The sequence below is a fragment of the Anopheles coluzzii genome, chromosome X (genome assembly GCF_943734685.1).
Source record: "Anopheles coluzzii chromosome X, AcolN3, whole genome shotgun sequence".
NCBI lineage: Eukaryota > Metazoa > Arthropoda > Insecta > Diptera > Culicidae > Anopheles > Anopheles coluzzii.
In genome coordinates, this window is record NC_064669.1 from 19,743,339 (window position 1) to 19,763,366 (window position 20,028).

Below are 20,028 nucleotides of genomic sequence, written 5' to 3' on the forward strand. Positions count from 1 at the left end.
TGACGCAAATCTGTTTTTCCATATAGAATTTGCAATCGAGTCTGCACAAAATTATGCTAATATTCAGAATTTAATCGAAACATAAAACGAATGAGTTTGCATTCGATTTAATGTTTCTTAAGGGTCTCGGTTGTTCTGTAGAATAAGTTTGTTAGATGTTATGGGAGCATTAATGTTAATTTAGAAAAATATAGCAACACAATGATTGTCCTGCTCTGGAAAATTGAAAACACTTTGACAAATATTAATAACAGATTTTTGGTTTGCAGTGCTTTCAGCACTTCTCAAAATATTCTCGCGGGCCGCATTCATTATCGGGCCGCCAGTTTGACATACCTGCGGTATAGAACGTCGTTCTCTTCTCTTTTGCTGGTTTCTGTATGGATACACATACACATTCTGTCTATGTGATTGATAACAGCGCATGCCATATTCTCTCAATCACATAGATAACGGTACAACCAGCGCTTTTAAGCCAGAAAAAGATAGAGATTTGTGATGAAGTGAGAAGCTAATCGCTAAAATTTAAAGAGACAATTCAGAGCTAGCGGTAACACAGTAATAAATGAATACTTTCAAGTTATCCATGCATAAAGTGAACAACTGAAAAAAGCGTAACCATGACAGGTTATCTTGAACCTGCATTCCGCGCTCCATTATTTTTCTCCAGATTGGCAGGTTCGTTCCGTTCCTTAATTTTCAGAACTATTCCCATCACTAGTATGTATATCCAGACTAGAAAGCCATACTAGAACCTGCTTGGGAACGAATCGCACCTGGCAGGTTCGGAACGCACATCACTATTGGGAACCATATATAAGGCATGTAACCATACCTCACTCTCCACGGCAGAAGCAATAGCCCTGGATATTGCAGCTGACGAAGGTCTACGCAGAGATAAACCCAACGTGATCTTCAGTGACAGTGCAAGTGTCCTTCAAGCACTTGAATCTGGAACCATCCACGACCCGAACAACCAACAACTCTGCAATATACCGAATTCACCCCAAGTGAATTATAGAATTCACATTCTGCTGGATTCCTGGTCACACAGGTATTCAGGGAAACGAAATAGCAGGCCAACTAGCCAACGCAGGACGTAAAACCCCTAGCCTGTTGTCATAATATTCTTTTCTCTGTCCGTCACATCTTAACCGAATGCCATGGTAAATTTGATTTGATGGTAGCAGCACTAAACTTGCTGATGGGAGATTGAACAGTAAACTTGAAATGTAGTCTGGGGCCCCTACGATAACCAGTTACAGGCTCTAATTTTTTTTTAAATTTCTATGACGAGGGGGGGGGGTGCCGTCCATCCTTCCGGGGGCCCTTGTCGCTAGTACTCTGTTCATACGGCATACTATAGACTAGACAATGTACTGACAATGACAATGTCTATAGACAATGTACGGGGCCCCGTTACCACCTACCGTTAGATCCGCCACTGTGGCAAAGCCGTCCCTCCTGAGTAAAACAAAATTACACATTTAATGATTTTGCTCACTCAAATTTCCTTGGTACTAAACACATTATTTGAGAGAGAAATCATAGAGTCATCATAGCATCAATAGCATTATAGAGTCAATTTATGTCATCATAATATCACAGAGTCATTAATTGAACGCTGTATGCACAATGATTGTTTAGAAAATCTCTTTATTGGTAAAATAGGATACATATATATCTTTTAAATGCCTTAAGAGTATTGTAAACATTCATATAACAGATGCTTTTGCACCCGATGTGTTCTTCACTTTAGTAACGCGTGAGGAAAATGCGATCTGGCTTCCCCTTCTCGGTTGTCTACTGCGATGGGCTGAGCGCGTGCACTGCGACACTCCCGTTCGGACGACCACGCTTGATGACGTGTGGAATCTTTTTCGGCACCATGCTGAAAGCAGACAGACACCGAATGTTATCGCGATGAAGGGCCCGAATGGGTAAATTTTTTAACCGTCCCGCAGATCTTACCTGATACAATCGATGATGGGACAGACGGAGAGGCACAGGTTGCACCCGGTACAGTCGTCGTTGACGTGCGGCAAATGCGTTACCGAATCGAACTCGATCGCCTGGTAGCCGGAGTCGGCACAGGTCATGTAGCACTTGCCACAGTTGATGCACAGATCCTGCAAAAGAAAGCGTTAAATTATGTCATGCTTGATCCACAATGCCACACGGGACGGGAGTCCCGTGTCCCGTAGGACTTACATCGTCGATCAGTGCGACAACCTGCTTGGTATTGTCCAGCTTTTTGTAATCGCCGATGCGGGGCAGTGCCCCGCCCAGCACATCCTTCACGCGCGGGACAGCAGCCGGCGTGGCCGACTCGGTCCTGACCGGCGCGTGTCCATTCGTGCCGGGCTCGGCCGCACACGGGTCCCACAGTGGACCGTGCTGGAGGCGCAGTTGGGCCAGCTTCTCCTCCCGCTGCTTCTTGTACTCGCCGAAGTGCAGCAGCGGCTTGCCGTCCTCGCCCCGCAACGGAGCGACCGGTTTGCCCTTCTGCAGCTTGGCCGCTGGCGGCGACTGGCCATCCCAGGGCAGTGCTTCCGGCGGCGGGTTCGCGCGCAGATAGAGCAGCGCCTTCAGTCCCAGTATGTAATCCTCGATGACGGTAAAGTCCTGGTTCTGCACGGAGGAGCAGATCTGTAGGATCGGCGCACCGCACTGGATGAACTGCAGCGCGACCTCGGCCGAGTCGATGCCGCCGATGCCGCAGATCGGGAAGCCGGGTAGCTTGTTCGCGATCAGCGAGATGGCCCGCATGGCCTGCGGTCTGGTGGCGTTGCCCGACACACCACCGTACGTGGTGCGCCGGTCAGCACCGACGGCCGGCCACGGGCTGCCGTCCGCCCGGAGCGACATCAGCCCCTGCACCGTGTTGATCGCCGACACGCCGTCCGCCTGACCGCGCTTGGCCGCCTGCGCGATCGACACGATGTCGGTAATATTGGGCGTGAGCTTCACGAAGAACGGTATGCGCACGGCACCGCGCACCCAGCGCGAAATATTGTACACCAGCTCGGGGTCTTGACCGCAGGCCAGTCCCATGCCCGACTCGCCCATCCCGTGCGGGCAGGACAGGTTGAGCTCGAGCATGTCGGCTCCGGCCGCTTCCGCCCTTGACGCCAGCTCGACCCAGTCCGGCTCGCTGTACGTGCACATGATGCTCGCGATCAGCACGCGGCTGGGGAAGTCACGCTTCAGCTCCCGGATGCCCGTCAGCCAGTAGTCGCAGCACTTCTCCGAGATGAGCTCGATGTTGAGGAAGGCGCCCTGCTGCGGACCGTAGTGCTGGCCGGCCGTCACGCCCCGCACGATGCGCGGGCTCACGTTCGTCACCATGTCCTTGTCCAGCGCGAACGTCTTCGTCACGGCAAAGCCCCAGCCCTGCTCGAACGCGCGCCGTATCATGGCGGTGCTGGTGGTCGGAGGGGCAGACGCGAGCCCGAACGGATTCTCGAATCGCACGCCGCACACCTCCACCGACAGGTCGACCTTGTCGATCTCGGTGTAGAACAGGGGCAGCTCGGGTTTGGTGTCGAGCGGGATTCCCTGCAGATAGCAGTGCATGTACCAGGCCGCCGTCTTGCCGTCGTTCACTGATTCGACCGTCGTTTCGGCCGCGCCCGCCAGATCGCCCCCGCAGAAGACGGCGGGCAGGGAGGTCTGTTGTGTTTTCGGGTCTACCTCCGGCAGTCCCCAGCGGTTCATCTTTAACCCGTCCAGTGCGCTAATGACTATACAAAAATGAAAAAAATAAATAAAATAAAAATATTAAAAATAAAAAAATACAAAACTAAACAATGATTTTCATCGAATGATCTCAACTCCAGCCAGCTTGAGAAGGTTCGTCGTCTCCCAAGGAACATTTTAAATCTTATCATAGTTTTAATGATGTTGTTACGGTTATTCTATTCAGTCTTCCTGTTTCATTTGAATGTCTTGTATGACCTCATAATACTATAATAAAAGTTACTTTAGACTGAAAGGGCCCATCTACAGAACTCTGTTAAGACTACTAGTTACAACCATTTCTAGACCTTTAACATGTGAGGCGCAAATAAACTATCAAAATTACAGCTTATTTCTATGAATATGTTCTTAAGACAGCAATCAAGTAATGAATATGAAGCCATAATGTTGTCTTGTCAGAATTATAATGTTGTCTTGAGATTTGTTGATGAAATTTCTCGCATAAGAGCAGAAATCCATGCCAAGAAAATTTTCCTGTTGAAATACATTATAATAAGTTGAAAAATATCAAAGCGCCTCAATAATAATCATCTTTTTATTTCAAAATTACATTATTTCAAAAATCAAATTTTCTTTTAAACGTCACCAACATGGATCAAAAGCTGTGTCATAATAAACATGACGTGAACAGTGTTTTGGAAATTTCCATTTTTCCATCTGTAATGTAAACTATAAAATTGTTTATCAAAATATCAACATGGCTGACACATATTGGACACACAAATCAACAATCATATAAAAAATGGATTTCATTGGCTTAAGATTAGAAGGACTTTCCTGACCACAAGTTCAGTCGATTTATAGTGTAATATGTGTGGCTAAGATCGTTTTAAAAAGCACGCAGCTTTAGGAAGCGCTTGTGCAGACTAGTGATGGGTCACCGGAATCGCACCCACGGCTCAGAATCGCTTCCGAGCATTGCTCCGGCTCCGATTCCGAATAATTCAAACCGTCGATTCCGCCCGGAGCCCTCGGAGCCGTCCGGAGCCGTCGGAACCGTTGGAGCCGTCGGAGCCGTCCGGAGCCGTCGGAGCCTTCCGGAGCCGTCGGAGCCGTCCAGAGCCGACGGAGCCGGTTGGAGCCGTCCGGAGTCGTTGTAATAGTTGGAAGTATTCTGAAGCGCTTTAATTTCCAGATATCAGCGATAATTTCATTTTAAAAAACAGCTCACGAGTAAAAAAAGAGTCTTCTTCATTTATTGCTCTAAAGTTTTTTTGTGTTTTGGCTTCGACGGCACCGACGGCCCCAACGGCTCCAACCGGCTCCGTCGGCTCCAACGATTACGACGGCTCCAACCGGACTGGCTCCAGCCGGCACTAGTCCGGCTGCCGACTAGTGGCTCCGGACGACTCTGGACGGCTCCGGACGGCTCCAGACGGCTCCGAGGTCAGAGTTTTGCACCTACCTTACGGAACCGCTTCCAATTTTGGCGGATTCATTCGGAAGCGATTCCGGATTTTTGTTGAATTTACCCATCACTAGTGCAGACTAATAAGTTTAAAGACTCTCCGCGTACAGGCAGTGTCAGAGATACGCGGAATCCGGTATACGCATATTTGCATAATCGCGGTTTTCTCAGTTTTATCTCCTGCATACATTAGTAGAATTAGACATATATCTAATAATTTTTGCCGGGGATAAACCACCCACTCCATACAAAAGGAAAAGAAAATGAAATATTTTATGGTTGAAAACCGCAATATACAACTTACGCAGAGGTTAGGAATTCTCAGCTTATCCGCGTTTTGCGTTAATCTCGTATTTCAGGTACAACCCCTATTGTATGTTCCAAGTTCCCTTCATGCAAGACTTTATAAGCATTTAATAAGATCAATTGATCTCGATGACTAAGTCCCAAATAACAAGTCTTGAAACGTGCTTAAGAATTCGTTTACAGGTTGATTAAAGCCATCCATAAAAACTCCAATTTTAGTTTCCAACAAAACAGACAGTCTTACAAGCGTCTTCAGAACGTTTAAAAGATTTAACAACTTTAAAGTCTGTTAAACATCTTCAAAAAACATGTTAAAACTATGTGGCTTAGTACACCCATAATAAAGAATGCTTTATGACATATTTATGTGTAAAAGGTAGGGTAAATGTTTCTAGGGCTACTTACTGTCAGCATCGTACAGCCCGGACCCGAACGCGGAAATGATGTAGTTTGCCTTCAGGCGTGTGATCTGATCCTGGTCCTCCACCCAGTTTCCTGTCTCGTCCTGCTCGGTCCGGTAGAATTCCATCGCGGCAATGCGCCCCGCCCGCACAATCACCTCCCGCGGCGCCATGAACGGTATGAACTCGCAGCGCTCCTCCCGCGCCAGCTCGACCTCCTCCGGCACGGCGCGTATGTTGTTGTTGCCCTTCCGGAACACGACGAACACCTTGCGGGCACCGCAGCGCAGCGCCGACGTCGCACAATCAAATGCAGTGTCGCCCGCGCCGAGCACGATCACGTTGCCATTGAGCGTGGGCAGCTTGGCCGACTGCTTGCACCCGCACAGGCCCGGCTTGCTACCGTCGGCGACCTGCGGCAGGAAGCTCTTGGACGTGTAGAACCCGTGCTCCTCCGTCAGCCCCTCGAACACGCGGTCCACCTTCGGCTGCGGCAGCCCAATGCCCAGAAACACCGCATCCACGCCCCCGTCCAGCAGCCCGCGCACGGTCAGATCCTGCGCCGACAGGGCCCGGTTCAGCTCGAAACGGACGCCCAGATCCTTCACCAGGTCCACCTCGAAGTTCACCACCTCGACCGGCAGCCGGTACTGCGGGATTTCGGCCGAGCTCAGGCCGCCAAGGTACGAGCGCCGCTCGTACACCGTCACGTCCCGGTAGCCGAGCCGCCCCAGGAAGGTAGCACAGGACAGCGAGGCCGGCCCGCCGCCCAGCAGGGCAATGCGCTTGTTCGGATGCTTTAGCGGTGCCACGCCCGGCGGCACAATTTGCCGCAGCCCCATCCGCTTGAACACCTCCGTCGCGAACTGCTGCAGACCGCCGATGTTGATGGGGCCCTCTTCGACTGCGGCTAGATTGCAGCCGCCCACACACAGATCGCTGGTCGGACAGACCATGCCGCACGTCAGCCCGAGCGGATTGTCCGAGAAGATGGCCTTGGCCGCACCGTAGTAGTTCCGGTTCGCGATGCTCGTGATGAAGCTCTTGATGTCCAGCTGCGTCGGGCAGGACTTCTGGCACGGTGCATCGGCACACTTGAGGCAGCGGGCTGCCTCTTTCAGCGCTGCCCGCTCGGACAGCGTCGTATGCTTGATGTCGGAAAAGTCGTTCGTGAGCGGGGTGCATGACGTGCAGGAGCGGTCTTCATTGCGCTTCCAGTGTTTCTTCACCTTCTTCGTCACGGTCGTCGGTACCAGCGAGCAGGACTGCTTCACGCGCGGATTGAGAGCGAGCAGGCTCTGCAAAAAAAGAAAAAAAAAATAAAAAAAGTGGCGACTTTGTTCGGTTTGGGATGTGCGTATTTGTTAAAAATGAGTAAGGTACATCTTGGCAGCATTAACAGCTTTTTGAATGTTTTTGTTTTGAAATCGCATTTGCAATCTAGCTCTTAGCGATTACTGGCAGCTTACAGGGTTTTCCAGGGGTTCGCATAGTTTTGAGACACTTGACTCTTTCTGATGGGAAGTGATCTTCATATGTTCGAAATTGGACTCCATGGCACCCTTTTTGGACATGGTCCTTGAAAATTCCTATTGGATTTGTCTAGCAAGGGTGCTATAGAGTCCAATTCCCATTACATTAACTAAATTTCACGGAAGAAGGAGCCAATCAAGTGTCCCACAGCTAAAACAACTCCTGGAAAGCCATGTATACTTAATTAATTCGTTCGTTTGATTCTCGATCAATGATTAAACTTTCCAACACCGAAATCATTCAAAAAAGTCATTGATGAGTTGAATAAATAAATCTCCCGAGAATTAAATCTGAATTCAACGTACAACTGTCTGTTGTTCATCACTCTTACAGAGCAAATTTAACGTTTAACTCGCCTTTGTGCCTCATTCGCTCTGAAGTGACTCACGCTACTAAGGGTGGTTGTTATTCCCATCACTAAGGTGAGTGTTTGTTGTTCAGTTTGCAGCCAGTCAGACTGCGCGGTTTTACCCAAGACGAGGAAACACAAACACAGCCGCAAAACAACCCCACAAGACGTAATGTTTTGCGCTGCCACGACCCTTCAAAGGGAAATGGAAGGGCAAACACGAGATTGACCGAGGCGGTCCTCTGGTGCAAACGAGGGCACATGATGTAATGTGCCATTTGGCGAGTGCAGTGTATTGAGTGTGTTGAGTTTGTGTGTGCGTGTGTGTGTGTGTGTGTGTGTGTGCATAAACACTGCTACAATTTATTGGCACTGCATCAAAACAGGCGAGTGCTGCGCCGCCAGAGTGACCTGATGCCCGATGCCCACACCCGCTGATACGGCACAGTGCGGCAAGATAAGTGGGAAGCGATCGGATGTCGGGTCGAATTTCACTCGCCACGCGTGATCTGTGGCTGCGTGACGTCGGTCGGCGAAATAGGCGACCCTGAGAACGATAACGTCATATTCGGCGTTTCGCTCATTACACAATAAGCTCTTGTCCGGGCGGACTGGCGTAATTGCGCAGCTAGCATTCAATTGGGGGTTGGTTAACGGCGGCCCCACTTACCTCAATGTCCGGCAGGTCTTTGCTGGTCAAAACACTAGCACAACTCATGCTGAGATGTTTCAATTCGTCTCGTCTATCTAGCACACAGCGAGCAGTTGATTGGAGGCTGGAGCGCTAGACGGTTGAAAGGAGTTGGTTTGAATCCCTGGCAAAGGTGTGTTCAGCAGTCAGCGTAGCGGTAGAGGCGCAATAGAATGAAAAGGTAAAGTATTTATGATTAGTCACTTTATTTCTCACAAACCATGAATAAAAGAAGAAGGAAAAAACACACACACACACACACACACACACACACACACACACACACTTTCGCTCGACCAGAATGGCTTGCAAGCGAAGCAACTACGACACACAGACCCACCTCACCAGTATGACAGGTGTGGGACTGCCTAACAGCACCTAACAGTGTCCCACGCAACCCAGCTCCCGCTCGCCCCATACCTTACCTAGTACGTAGGCACGATCACACACTGTTGCCTCTCGCACGACACGGAAAGCGAACACACGGCTGCTCAGTTCGAACACTGAGCATAGACTGAAAGTGGCCAGCGTACGGCGCAACATGCGCACTCTAGCCCACATACCACCGCGTCGACATAACTGTATGGGAGATGATGTTCTGCGCGCTGCTGGTACCTTCTGGCGCAAGTGTGGAACGTCCCGGTGTGTGCGGAGCCGACGGAGGCTCGTACGGAGGCAGTACCCACCGCGAAGAACCTGATTGGCCGTAGCGGTGGTGTGTGCGTAGTTAGCTGGCGGGCGGGTGGAATGTTGTCGCTAGCAGCTGATTGTGTGCGGGCCCTGGCAACACGCAACAAGCGCGAGGGGAATGTGATATCAACCAACTTCGGCTGTTTGTGTGTATGTGTGTGTGTGTGTTTGGCTGCGTTCGTGCGCGCGCGCCTCGCGTATGTGGCAAGCGATAAGAGATCCATACGCAGAACGCTGGCAAAGCTGGGCCAATTGACAATTGGCTTGATTGATTGTCGGTCGTATCGGCGAGGTTCGCCGAGCGTCCCGGACAGCTAACATATGTCAAACATACGGGCTTGGGCTTGGTATAGGGAGGGCTGATTCTAGCAGATTGAGATTAGCACATCAAACAAAGGGCCTTAAACTTGACTGGTTTCAGTCATGTTCTTGGCTTCAGGTTCGTACAGCAGCTGATGGTAGAATGTTTGCCGAAGTTTTCATAGTTATAGCCCAAGCATAGACATTTTTGACTATTTCAATTAGACTGCAATAACCAACTGAGAACAACCAACTGGAAGGAATGCAATGATAATGAATACTGAACCTGTTATATTTAGCGCTAGATCTTCGTCAAGTGTTCAAGGTCAACTATGATCTTATGAAATACCTGTACGATCTCATTATCTTCGCATCATCAGGCAGGGTTTTCTGCAGAAGACAAATATGAAAGTGCATCGATCCAGGAATATCCGCTTTAGGAATTGAGTTCCTACTCCACGTCACTTCCAGTTCCACGTTGTAAATTCTACAACTATTCAAGTACTTTGAAGTGCTGAAGAAGTTGTATCACATCGGCAGCTTTTGCCTATACCAAAATCTATAACATTAGAATGTATTTTTGTTCTTCTATTTGGCGTATCGTTCTACGCGGACATGTCAGCCTATATAGGCTTTCGCGATTTACCACGTACCACACCGGGTAGCCTGTCCTTGCTAGTCCTTGACGACTGTACTACGGGACCGCGGTGCTTAAATTATAGAGGAAAGAAATTGCCATTCTTACACCAAGAGTCCATTTTGTGTCGTCTGTTCCTGGTCTACTAACACGTGTTAAAGTACTGGAGTACGTGTTGGTTCAGAACATTCGTGGTCGAGAGTGCAAAGCTTTAGAATTATTCCATTATGTTCCAAACCTTCTTCGTAGGATCTCTACCCGCTGGATTGTGATACATTCCATACCTCTAAATCGGAATAGCTTAGACGTAAAGGCGACCGATTTTTGGGGCATAAAATGCGGTTCGAATTATTGCATTATCTCTTCTCGCTCTCCACCTAAAGCAACTCTCGCCTTTTTAAACTCTTGTCTAGACATGAAGCTGCAGGCAATGAGAAAAAGGCCGCACAGAGAGCAAAAGGGGAAAGAAAAAAACACACACACACACACACACACACACACACACACCACACCAAATGCGATAATCCTGTGCGAACCACCAGATTTCAACGGTGAGAGTAGGGTAGGAGAGCGCCGGGTGCGCAGAGTACGATTTCAGTAATGCTTTTGATTTAATTAGCTTTGTTCAGTCAGTAAATCTTTTCCGCACCGATCCATCTTGCCTTGCCCTCACGGGTAAGAAAGACGGTGCTGCTGCTGGTGCCACTTCCAGCCGTTGGCGATGTTCCGGCGAAGCGTGAAATAAAAGTCGTGTGGACCCGATCGGGTCCCCGCAATCGCGCATATGTCAAAAAGTTCACATTGTTTCATGTGCGTCACATGATTTTGCGATTGTGAACACCAAAACTCCTCCCTCCCGCCACCTGAATCTCTCCTTAAACTGCTCCTATTTCGTTTCTAGCAATAAAAAGATTCAAGCAAATAAAAAAATTGAATAAAATAATAATTCTTGCCCTTGCCCAAAGGCGCCATCATCCCAAAAGTGCCCGAGGTTGACGCAGGGCACATTTCTGCTTGGAAGGCTCTCCGAAACCCATCGAGTGACATAAATCACTGTTTACGGTTGGTTGGTGGGGTAAACGAAACCGCTATACCAGCACAGCGTTTAGACAAATATCCGTGCTGTTCTCAGGAGATGGCATCATTTTGCTTTTCAGAATTTCTACATCTAAACACATGCGGCGTAGGAAGTTCGTTTGATCGGCAGGAGCGTAATTATTGCACTGGCTGGCTGTGAGACGAACCCTCCCGCACGGATGCCGTTGGTTTGGCCCCCTCCTTAGTGCTTTCCTTTCCCGCAGAGCTGGCTTGGTGGGTTTGTTTTGCAGTTGTGAAAGAACAATCTGCTCCCAGCAGTCGAGTTACACAACACAGCCAAAACATCACAACAAGCACAATACACAAAGCCTCACTAAAACAAAACAAAAAGCAGAAAAAAACAAAAGGAAAAGAAAACCACCAAAAACCTCCAAAGCGACATTCCATTCCACTCCGGCAGGCACTGATGAATATGGAACAATATATCCCTGTATCGGTAGCCGTGGCAAGCGTGGTGTGAATTGATAACGAGCCGGCAGCAGTGCGAGGAAATATCCCGCCTAGCATCCACGCGCCAAGCTTGCCCCGTGGGTCTTTACGTTTTTGGCTGTCATCCTTTTTAGACGCTTCTGTTCCCTCTTGTATGAAATACGTCCGCCAGTCTGCAGGATCCTGCACATCTTTCATATGCTGCTTCAGCTACTTACACCAAACGCACTTAAAAGTTCACCGTACGCAGCATCGGAAAGTTTGGCTAGATCGGATGGAAAAAAGTCCTCTGGTCCACGGATTCTCGGGGCAACTCGGCGACGGGAGCGAACTGATTGGAAAGGGATGTGCACGGGGATGAATTTGCAACAACTAATCAATATGGAATGCATATGCTGTTGTTGCGACGAGGATGATGAAGTGGAGAGTGGCAGGGGGGGGGGGGGGAGATTTTTGTCCCATGCGGAGCAGGGTTTTTGTTGGAACCGGCCACACACTGATGACTATATGATGAGATGCTCTGGAGATGATCCGGAGATGGTAGCGTAACCGAATGGAAACTCAGAGCACTATTGGAAAAAGACTGTTGATTGAACGATGCCGTGTCGAAAAACGAAAGTTCTATTTTGCCTGGTTGTATTATACAGGCTTATCAGGGTGCTAAAAATCAAACATGCTTTATCTTGGACACCAACATCTGAGCGGAGTTTCCCGACTAAAATTGATTTTCCAACAAAGCTACTCGTCATCCCACCCGACAACAAACAACACAAAAACAGCTAAAGATCCATTAGCTCCAGCTCCGTTAATTAGCAACCAAGCGTGCCCCGACAAACGTTGAAGCGCTTTAGCAAATCACATACTCTCTCTCACACACACACACACACACACACACACACACACACACACACACACACACACACACACACACACACACACACACACACACTGCATTGTATTGTTTTACATGAGTATTTTCGCTTCTTTTTAATGTGTTATCTCCATAAAAAATAAACAGCACGGCTGATAGTCAGAACGCAAGCGTTGACACTTGGATCTAGACAAGTCCTATTAGAGTTCCCGAATCGCTGGAACTGCCGCGGTGCGGGTACTTCCAAAGATTGGCAAACAATTCGCCGGACTGCTTATCGTGATATCACAGACTTGTATACCACCTCGTTGACATACCGCAAATGTTCTTCTGTGCACTGCAGTCACTTATTTTTCCACAGAAAAAGTAAGGAGTAGGTGCAGCCTGAACTTGTGTCGAAGATGATTAGGAAACTTTTCCATTAACTTCCCGGGACGGGCATCCTAGTCCAGGCACGGCACCTGCAAATGGCTGTAGTGATTTATATATCTATATTTCCGACACGCTCGCGTTGTACTCAACACTTGATGGCGCAACCCCGATGGTGGCCTGGTTGAGCACCAAAAACTTCCGAAAATCAAACTAAAACCCGACACAAAAAAAAACCGATGCATGTGTAAACACTTACCGACCAGTGCTTACCCATATTCTAGCAATTTAAATTCTGATCATTTTTCATAACCTGTACAGCTGGAGCGGGTTTGATGGAGAATGGAGCCAACTGCCGAGATGGGAATAAATTCTCTCCCTCCCCTACACGCCATCCACCATGTGGATGTATCCGTGTATGAGAGTGAGACTTTAGTTAACAAACGCACAGCGGCGTTGACCTTGCTTGAGGTTCCTTGGTGTGGGTTATCCAAAAATTCCATTCTTCCGTTCGTTCCTTCAGATAGAAAAACTGGTTTGACGAGGCACCAAGCCGGGACGATGTGAAACTAGTGATGGGAATAGTCCCCTAAATTGAGGCACGGAACAAACCTGCCAATCTGGAGAAAAAGAACGAAACGCAGAACGCAGATTCAAGATAACCTGCCCTGATTACGCACTTCGCTTGCTCACTTTATGTATGGATCACTTTAAAGTATCCATTAAATAGTGTTTAATGTCTTTGATATTGTACAATCACACAGTTTCAATATGAACAAAACTAAATAATTATAGTTTACGGAATAAGTAAAAGTATTCTGCTACTAAAAGTAAAACGCAAGGGGTCACAGCTCGAGTGAAATTGATAGTGATGTTTTATGTTTTTTTTGCTATATCTTATTGAATATTAATCAGAATATGGCTTATCATACACATCATATTGGCGACATTGATCACGGTGAAAAAATAATGGTAATCGGGGAATGATAAAGAAAAGCATTAAATTCATTATTTTAACATGTGTAACCCTGTACGATAAACCACAGGGTTTCGAATCATATAAGGCAGCGGTCGGCAAGCTTTTCAGGTAAACTTAGTAAATGATCTAGAGGCCAAGCCCCAAATTTTAGAAACAAAATAATCAAATAATTCTATAAAATAATGCAAATGGTGATTTATTTGATTTGGTTTTATTTTTTTGTAATAATATCAGTCAAGCACAGGTCAAAAATAGGTAATTCCTACTGCTCAAACTAGTTGTAAATTAATCAGTTAAGCATCCAAAACAGAGTACTCAAAAATGAGATGGGAGAATACGCAAAACAACAAAGCAAGAGTAATATTGCTTCTTGATGAACCCCTCCTCTCATGCCGTAAACACATTTAGGGATATTCTGGGGATGATAAAAAGCTAAAAAATTATCGGGACAAACGTACATTTAGTAAGTATCAAAATGCTTTACGAACAAGTAATGCAATATCATATAGGTTAATAACTAATTTCGTGTGAAAAAGTACTTTGATAATTGTTATTCTCATAAAAAGCAACAATGTGGAATCATCGAACTCTTAAAAACAACAGGGTTTTTTAATTTTCGGTTTTGTTTTGAAATGCGACCGAAAATACCCCTGCAAAAATAAAATTAAACCAACTGATTTATGTGAAGTTAAGAACACCTAACAAAAGTTTTAAAAATATTATAACGAGAAAAATGCATGCTATTTCACTATATATCTAAAACTATGAATTACATGTATTGCGTTGGCGAAGGCCGAAAGCTCTCTCTCTCTCTCTCTCTCTCTCTCTCTCTCTCTATCTCTCTCTCTCTCTTTTTCTCTCTCGTCGCAAAGTCACATGCATAACTTTAAATAAATTTACTGCAACCAGAATTTTATCTCTTCTCAATACAAATTTCGAGAACGACATCATTTGTATTAGTCTTCCATTCCAAAAGTCTTATTGTCGTGTTGAAAAAATATAAATATCAATTACGGGGATATTGAGGTCGAGTTCGATCTCACAGATTGGTTCGTCATTTCATTTTACTATAATTAAAGTTGAATGAGTAACGGTATAAAATGTCATACAAAACGAACTTCAGTGATTTGTATAAAAATAGTTTATTTCCATTATTTAAAATCAGGCAAATCCATTCGCGGGCCGAGGATCCTGTCGTGGAGTCATAATTAATCATGATACATGAGTAAAATAAATGAAAAAGTTTTGGGATGTTTACATCGGCACCCACAGTCTGATGACAGCTCCCCAGTTTGCTTGCAAAATTCTCCTTGTCGGTTGCAACACTCCCCTATATGATTGCAAAATTTCCATAGTATGCTTGCAACATTATCCTACCGATTTGCAACATTTCCCTAAGTGATTGAACTATTACTTTATTTGATTCGAAACCCTGTATTCTCATTAATATTCAATGAGATATTGCATAAAAAAACTTAACTTTCATTTTTACTAGAACTGTAACTAAGGTGCACTATCAGGGTGTCTAATTATCCGGTAGTGCACTGTAATTGTCCATAAGAATAGTACTAATACACGGTCTAATAAACAATGTTCAATGAATTTTTGCGGAAGACTAAGCGCATCGTGCACCGCAAGTAGTTAGTTCCAGAAAGAAAACCACAGGCAAAAATTCAACTGCGTTAAATGAAGATACATGCGCAACGAAGAATCGTAGAACCCAACACATAGCAATTCATTGATTGCCACAATCCTGCCCAAATAATGCACCAATACTAATAATATAGTAGAAGAGATGCAGTTATTTCATTGAGTTTACCACTCGCGTAGAATTGTCTCTTTAAATTTTTGTGTATTTTTTGCTTTGTCCTTGCCTGCAGATGCTGATGAATGAAGCATGCATACCTTTCAGGTACGTTCGTGGTATAAGCTCTATCCCTTTTACGTGAATTGTGAACATATAAACGTATGCAATCGACTCTGTATTCGAGTATGGGCAGGCCCGTGGGTGTCGTATGTACGCTGGATCGAAATTAACGCTGAGAGGAAAAGGTTCAAATTTAACCTGCTTGCTTTGTACGTAACAAACCGGCCCGTCGTATGAAACAGAGCAGATAATCGAACGTTGCAGGTCGGATCGAAAAGAACTCTGAGAGAAACAGGTTCAAATTGACCTGTATGTTTTGTTTACAGCAAATTGGCCCAAAGCAAAGAGGATCGCAGTCTGGATACTTGCATGCTGGAACGGCTCGCACCTGGCAGGTTCGGAACGCAACGTGCATCACTAATGTGACCTGCCGAACAGACAGGACCACCATCGCGTCCGAGAAACGATGAGACGAATTAGAGCGATTTAAGCAACTGGTTCTTGAGTGTGGAGTGCTAGGAGGTTTCTCTTGCGAACAGTATCATAATAGCATCGTTCACAAACTACCAGTTTTGCTCCTGTCGTGTGTTGGCGCTCATTCATTTCTATTGATGTGCTACCAAGCAATGCGTTTCTTGATACTAGCGGATGGACCACGATTCTAGGAATCATATAATCAGGTTTGCACTCTGTACGTTTGGGCATGTTAGTTTTTGAAGCTACTAGGGCGCGATGTGCATTTTCTGCTAGTTGTGGGTCGTTCAAAGAGTATTTTAAAGGATCTACCTTCGCCGCAAACACAAACATTTAGATTTCACCAGTGTTTATCGAACTGGAAAAGCGAATAGATTTTGCTTTTTTTCCACGGATGCTTGTTACGGTGGTTGATTTTACATACTGTTTACGTTTTTTTATGTAGCAGCTGCAAAAAGGTTGACTTCTGATCTTACAAAAGCATCACAGACGATGCATTGCAGACGCTAGCGAGAAAAAACAAGCTTTCTGGTAGAAAAAATCACACATTAACGGTTTGCTATCGTTCAATGGTACGAAGAAAATAGCAGAATGTTTCCATCGTGCGATGTGTGGGACACAGCAATCATGTTATGTTTTATATTTTATGTTGTGGTATGCAAAGAATGGACGTCGGCCTATGCGATGCAATCTGGGCAATGGCTCGGTAGGTGTGAAATTTGCGGGACAAAGCCTGTCGCATTGGGGACAATTAGTGATGTTTGTTCTACAATTATATATTTATATGTTATTTATCAATTTATGCAAACCAGTGCTCAATAGGACGATCTGCTTATTTGCCAAAATATCCTTATCATTGATGTTAGAGTAAACCATGAAATATGTTCAAACAGCTATTGTTCACAGCATCTGCTGGATGATGCGAACTAATTTCTTTAATTTAAGTTAAATGAAATTGATAAATTTCTCCGTAAGATTGTTTAACAAGTTAGTCCGAAGCTTCAAGATATAGAATAATAAAAATGCTAGTCTTCCGAGTACCCGGATGGACCGAGTAATTCAAGGAGCTTTACACAAAATCCGAGGAGCTGTTACTTTGCTTTGTTTTTTTTCCTCTCCCTTCTTTATGGTTGTTATTTTTACCGAACTAATCTCTCTTCGCTTTGGAAATCTCGCACCGACCAAAGGCAAAGACCTTGGTCGTTCAATACATGGAAGAAAGCCCGAAGTCACGCAGGAAATTATGTCGTGTTTTACGATTGCTGGTTGCGCCTCTCCGCTAACGCGTCTCAGTGTGATGATAATTAACTGCGACCTTTGGTAGCTCCTATGTATACTTTCTTCTCCACTCCCTACTCTTACCCTAGAAACATCGCATGCCTGCGAGTGCCACGACGAAATTACTATCCAATCATCAATTTTATTGCAAACGTTCTAACACCGGCAAGTACTGAGGGGGTAGTTGCAACAAAAGAAAGAAAGAAAGAAAAAACACTTACACATACGCATATAGAAAGGACACCCAACTCAGTCAGTACTCTACGAGAAGGCGAAATCTGTAAACAAACGGGCGAAATAGAAACATAAGAGAATCGGATCCAATTTCACTGGGTATCGCTTAACCTGCCGACGGGTGAAGAGGCAGGCCACGGCTCAATTTCATGCTTAATGCTTAGCAATTCCGTTTCATTTCGACTATTACCGCCCGGTCCAAAAGCCGCGCAACACATTATATGTGGCCAACTGCACCTATGTCCAGGCGTATAGGTATGTAACCGAATCAGAAGGCATCTGGATCAACAGAGGCAGTAACCATCTGGTAGTAGCTGCAATTATTTTCCAACGAGAGTTGTAGGCACACGATAATCTCTCATTTGATCTTCATTTGATGATTGCCAATTGTTTGCGTGTCGTGTGTGAGCAACGCAGTGGCAAAAGAGTAGGCAAAAGAGCGAAGAGTGCTGAGAGTGTATGCAAACATTCCCACGTGCTTGATTAGCCACCTGCGTGTGTGGTCAACCGAAGAAGCAACTGAGCCACACAAAAACTCAACCTAGAATAGAACAAAGAGCACACACGCACACACACGCACAGTCACTAACAGATACTGGCGTTGACTAGTCTTTATCATAACAGTAAACATTTGCTTAAATGACCAATAAAACCAACGATAAATGGTAACGTAATCAGGTCTGGCAGATCTCGGTACAGACAAGAACTACTAGTATCAGTGCTTCCCATAGCGGACCTTTGGCACGCTTTTTTATTTATTTTTTTGTTCACATTTGTGAGCTGTACACGAAATGTTGTGGAATAGCGATAAGCTTCAGGCTATACTCTGTGCCTACTAATTGCGTAATGATGTATCTGAAACAAATAATTCAAGCGAAAACATGCAGGCTTATTCTATATTTTCAATCGAGATGTCTCGACGTTAAATATTGCTTAGGAAATCGGGTTTACTTTGCACTTCAACTATCCTGCTTCTAATTGCTGTTCGAGGTTTCCATAGAAAAGGGTAAAGTTTTGTTATTTAAAATGGCTACGTGTTCTTTCGATTTCAGAGTCGATTTAAGCTTGTCATTTTCGACATCAATACCCTAGCGGGAAATGGATCTAAATCGATGCTTTGAACGCTTTGGAGTAAAATATTTTATTTTTCTTCTTTAATATATTCGATATTTTCGGATGATTGGGGTATTAATATAATTGGGCATTATTATTTATGTAAATTCACATTATTAAGCATTAATTAACTATTAATTATTAATTAATTCACATTATTACGATTATTTCCTAGTGTGAGTAATATGAGTGTAAGTGTGTCTGACGTCAAATACAAGTGTCAAATAATTTATGAAAATTCAATGTTGTCGACTCTAATGTGACAGGAAATGCTACATGAAACAAAACATAAAAACTGTAGCCTTAAAGCTTTTTAAATCAGATAATCATTGTTCTTTTGTGGTACGATACATTTAGTTAGCGTTAGTACAGTTTGGATAAAAAAAGAAGGAAAAAAATCTGTAATGGATGTTACTTGAGAGCCACTGGCTTAAAAAGCTTTTCTGAGTGTTATATTCTTCTTACATGTCCATAAGGGGTATGTTTGCATAGGAAAGTGTTCCAAGGGATTCTGCTTACCGATACGAAGGATGAATTTTCTCTCCTCTGGCGAACCTTCCTCCCCGATGCGTCGGTCAGTTGACTCGAACACGCTCCGGGAATTACACAAGAAAAACAGAACACCAAAGGAGTAGTGTACGAGGGTAGGCAGGCAGGTCAAACCCGTAGGAGGTACGCGTATAGCTACAAATTTATTGAATTAATTGCAGAAAAAGCGGTTAGGCCAGTGGCCGAACGAGTTGGTGGATTGTAGTAAGTTAGGCTTGTGTAGGCTCGCCCACCGCTGCTATTTCGTCGCACACGTTAACACCTCGCTTTCTCGATCCCGGCTACTACCCCACATCTTGGTTGATTGATTTTCTTTCCCCGTTGTTTTGGTTGTTATTTTTGTCTTCCTTCACTCGGGCCAATTATTCGACGATTATTAAGGGGGCTGAGTGCCGGGAGGGGGCCAAAAGCCAAAAGGATATCAACTCACACCGATGTCGAGATGCTGGACGGTGAATGGGTCATGTCCCAGTTTCATTGGCTTCAGGAATCTCCCGCTGGGTGTATGTGGGTGTGAGACTGAGGAGAACATGGAGCGTGACACATGAGGGATATCAGTGTGTACTATCATTTGGTGACAAAACTGTAACCCTTACTCGGAAGCACGAGTCACTCAATATGGGTATAGGTATGGGTACGGGCGGGCACATTGTGTGCGGATGTATGTATTTTATTTGTTTCTTTTTCACTAAG

At 45.4% G+C, this 20,028-nt stretch overlaps 2 protein-coding genes across 6 annotated transcripts in view; one reads left to right on the plus strand and one right to left on the minus strand.

The window, feature by feature from the left end:
• Positions 1-1,636: 1,636 nt before the first annotated feature.
• Positions 1,637-8,537, minus strand: LOC120948807 (dihydropyrimidine dehydrogenase [NADP(+)]). The gene is made up of 5 exons (XM_040365532.2): positions 8,427-8,537; positions 5,879-7,172; positions 2,212-3,743; positions 1,972-2,129; positions 1,637-1,891 (listed from the first exon to the last, which is right to left on the minus strand). Exons 1-5 carry the CDS (start codon positions 8,472-8,474, stop codon positions 1,804-1,806), a joined length of 3,120 nt encoding a protein of 1,039 aa, XP_040221466.1. The 5' UTR covers positions 8,475-8,537; the 3' UTR covers positions 1,637-1,803.
• A 2-nt stretch (positions 8,538-8,539) lies between these two features.
• Positions 8,540-20,028, plus strand: part of LOC120948811 (gastrin/cholecystokinin type B receptor-like) — a 38,855-nt gene continuing 27,366 nt past the window's right edge. For all 5 annotated transcript variants that reach the window (XM_040365561.2, XM_040365570.2, XM_040365619.2 and 2 more), the window contains exon 1: positions 8,540-8,628. In XM_040365561.2, coding sequence (XP_040221495.2) covers positions 8,621-8,628 — 8 coding nt within the window. In that variant the 5' untranslated portion in view covers positions 8,540-8,620. The remainder of the gene's footprint in view (positions 8,629-20,028) is intronic.

What these genes read in the sequence shown, in the direction of transcription:
- LOC120948807 (XM_040365532.2), bottom strand. Translation starts at nt 8,474, where the DNA reads ATGAGTTGTGCTAGTGTTTTGACCAGCAAAGACCTGCCGGACATTGAG. An exon ending in AAGACCTGCCGGACATTGAG is followed by an intron (nt 7,173 to 8,426) that starts GTAAGTGGGGCC and finishes CTTTTTTTGCAG; the next exon opens with AGCCTGCTCGCTCTCAATCC. An exon ending in CGGGCTGTACGATGCTGACA is followed by an intron (nt 3,744 to 5,878) that starts GTAAGTAGCCCT and finishes ATTTTTGTATAG; the next exon opens with TCATTAGCGCACTGGACGGG.